This window comes from Salmo trutta, chromosome 18 (assembly GCF_901001165.1).
Source record: "Salmo trutta chromosome 18, fSalTru1.1, whole genome shotgun sequence".
Classification (NCBI taxonomy): domain Eukaryota; kingdom Metazoa; phylum Chordata; class Actinopteri; order Salmoniformes; family Salmonidae; genus Salmo; species Salmo trutta.
In genome coordinates, this window is record NC_042974.1 from 17,079,325 (window position 1) to 17,082,040 (window position 2,716).

A 2,716-nucleotide genomic window follows, 5' to 3' on the forward strand; every position below is an offset into this window, starting at 1 on the left:
ACACAGCGCAGACGATGTAAGAACAAGCGGGAGATGAATCTAACGAATTTTTACTCATATTTTGGACATTTATTTTCTACGAATATTTCACTTGGGGGACCACAACATGAGCACAACAACTGGAGTTTACCGGAGGATACCAAACCCTACCCGGACTTGTTCTTATTTTCGGGACACGAACCGAGTACCATCGTGTTGGTGGTTATGTACTCCCTGTCCTTCCTCACCGGGCTCGGAGGGAACATCATGGCTCTCCTGGTCCTCACCCGAAAGAGGACGGGTCTGGCGGGGGTGTCGGCGACCCGCAGACTGCTGGTCAATCTGGCGGTGTGTGACATGATGGTGGTGTGTGTGTGCATGCCAGTTAACCTGGGACACCAGGTCTATAACGCCTGGGTGTTTGGGGAGTTTCTGTGCCGCACCGTGCCGTTCGTTCAGGCTGTGTCGGTGTCTGCGAGCGTCCTGAGCCTGGCCGTGATTAGTCTGAACCGCTACTACAGCGTGCACAACCCTCTACACGCACGGACCTTTTTTACTGGGCGGCGGATACTGTGTATGATCTGTGTGGTGTGGATCGTGTCGTCGGGGCTGTGCATACCGCTCCTCTTCATGAATACCACCCAAACTCTGTCGCTGCTGGACATCACCCTCACTGTGTGCGTGGAAAGCTGGAACGAAGTCAAACTGAAACAGAGATATAGCTTTCTGCTCTTCTGCTCTCTCTATGGATTCCCCGTGTTGTTTAACCTGGTCATCAGCGTGCTGACTGGCTGGAAGCTGTGGGGCACCGACGAAAAACGGACGCAAGATTCGAATACATTTGGCGTTACGCTTTCACTGTCCCGTCTGAAAGTGCGTAAAAGGATCGCCAAGATGGTGCTGTCGCTGGTTATGCTTTTCACCCTGTCTTGGCTACCTCTGTATGTAGTGGACATATGGTTAGACTTTAACATGACTTCATCTTTAGAGGAAGAGGAGGATGATGTGAACCATGTATACCACGAGTGGATTCTACAGGGGAGACCCTTCGCGCTATGGCTGGGTCTAACCAACTCCGCTCTCAACCCGCTCTGTTATTGCTTCGTGGGTAACTTACACAGGTCTGCAAAACGATTCAGGAAAAGCTACAGACAGAAACTGTCGTCATTGTTAAGTCTGTCGCCACAGCAGTCCTCTATGCCTATGGGCAGCACCTCAGTGCCCAAGCTCGTGCCCTATAGCAGGGCGCAATCAGAGAAGCGCGGCGCAGAGAGGCGCGCATCGAGCAGATATGCCAATCCAGGCAACAAACTAACCAAAAGCAAGAGCCTGTCGTCTGTGACAGTGTGTGAAACTGTTTTTGACTGATTGACAGACAGACAGATCAAATGTAGGCCTACTTGGTATATGTCATACTTATTTCACCAATGGACAGGAAAACGTTCGTCCTACAGTTCAAAATAGGATATTCTGTGAAAATGTGTGTGTGTTTTCCAACGAAACCTCTGAAGCAAATGGAGATATTTGCCATAAGAGTGTGTTGCTCTTTTAATTATGAAGTGTGGTGCCGTCTTTATTGTGGAGTGTGTTGGAGTGTGTGCCCCGTGTGTGCCCCACTAGCGGTTCTAGGGGTGGGGGCAGGGGGGGCCAGTGCCCCTGTGACAACAATTTTAGACCCCCTTGTGGCCCCCCTAAATGTGGAGTATGAAATAATTTTTACATAACAAATTTTTGCTATCGTTCTTTTTTTACATCCATTATTAGACAGTGGCAATGATGATTATTATGAACATGGTCTTTTGCCTGCTAATGCCTGCAATGCAGTGAAGAAAATGATATGACAACAATAACGTCTAATGTAACTGGCCCCTCTAACAGTACAACTGGCCCCAGCTTGCCCCCCCCCCCCTCCCCTCCCATTTGAAATGGTCTAGAACCGCCACTGTATACCTAATGATCTTTGGGAATTTGGTTTCACTGAATCCAATTTCAAATTAAAGATATTTGATGTTGTTCTCATGGAGTGTACACAATAATAACGTACATCTGATTAAATATTTGTGCAAAAGGCTAGTTGCCTTTATTTCGTGATTTAAAATAACAATCACATTTATACTGTATGTGTAGGCTACAATGTCTAGCCTATTCCCTGTTTAAATGGTATTATTATATTTCCAATGTATCCCTAAGTCCTATGAAGTAGAACTCATTCATTCCAAAGTCAAGAACAAAATGAGCTGTATCCAAAACTTAAATCTCGTAGATTATAATGAAACCATTATGCATTATTTCAATTATAAGGCTAATATTGTATGACTATCATCATAATCTGCAGTTATAAATCCATTCAAATTGCTTCCATAATTGTGTTAAATTAGATTATTATTATGTAATTATTCCAAGTCCATTCAAATTGCCTCCATAATGGACGGTAGAGGGTCTAGATTCGAATCTAGATGGATATCTCCATTCATTATTTCTCTGGCGAGGCTGTGATGCGGGTCTCTTGGCAAACGGATCGTTCCCTGCTGAATGGCACCATGACGAGTTGAGTTGGCTCCGTCGCGAGGTGTGATGTGGCCCCGCTGGCGGCCGGGACACGGAGCCCGATGTCCGGATGAATGGTACTGGTGAGACGGCCTGATCCTTGTCTGTGGTTGTCTATCGCTGCCCAACGACAATCCCATGTTGACGCATATAGCGGAGCCCTGGCACCAAAACCAATCTCCTACCATCT

General features: G+C 46.6%; 1 protein-coding gene across 1 annotated transcript; it reads left to right on the top strand.

Moving 5' to 3' along the window:
- The first annotated feature begins 204 nt into the window (after positions 1-204).
- On the top strand, positions 205-1,347 carry LOC115153643 (cholecystokinin receptor-like). Its single transcript, XM_029699276.1, has 2 exons — positions 205-345; positions 439-1,347. Exons 1-2 carry the CDS (start codon positions 205-207, stop codon positions 1,345-1,347), a joined length of 1,050 nt encoding a protein of 349 aa, XP_029555136.1.
- Positions 1,348-2,716: the final 1,369 nt, after the last annotated feature.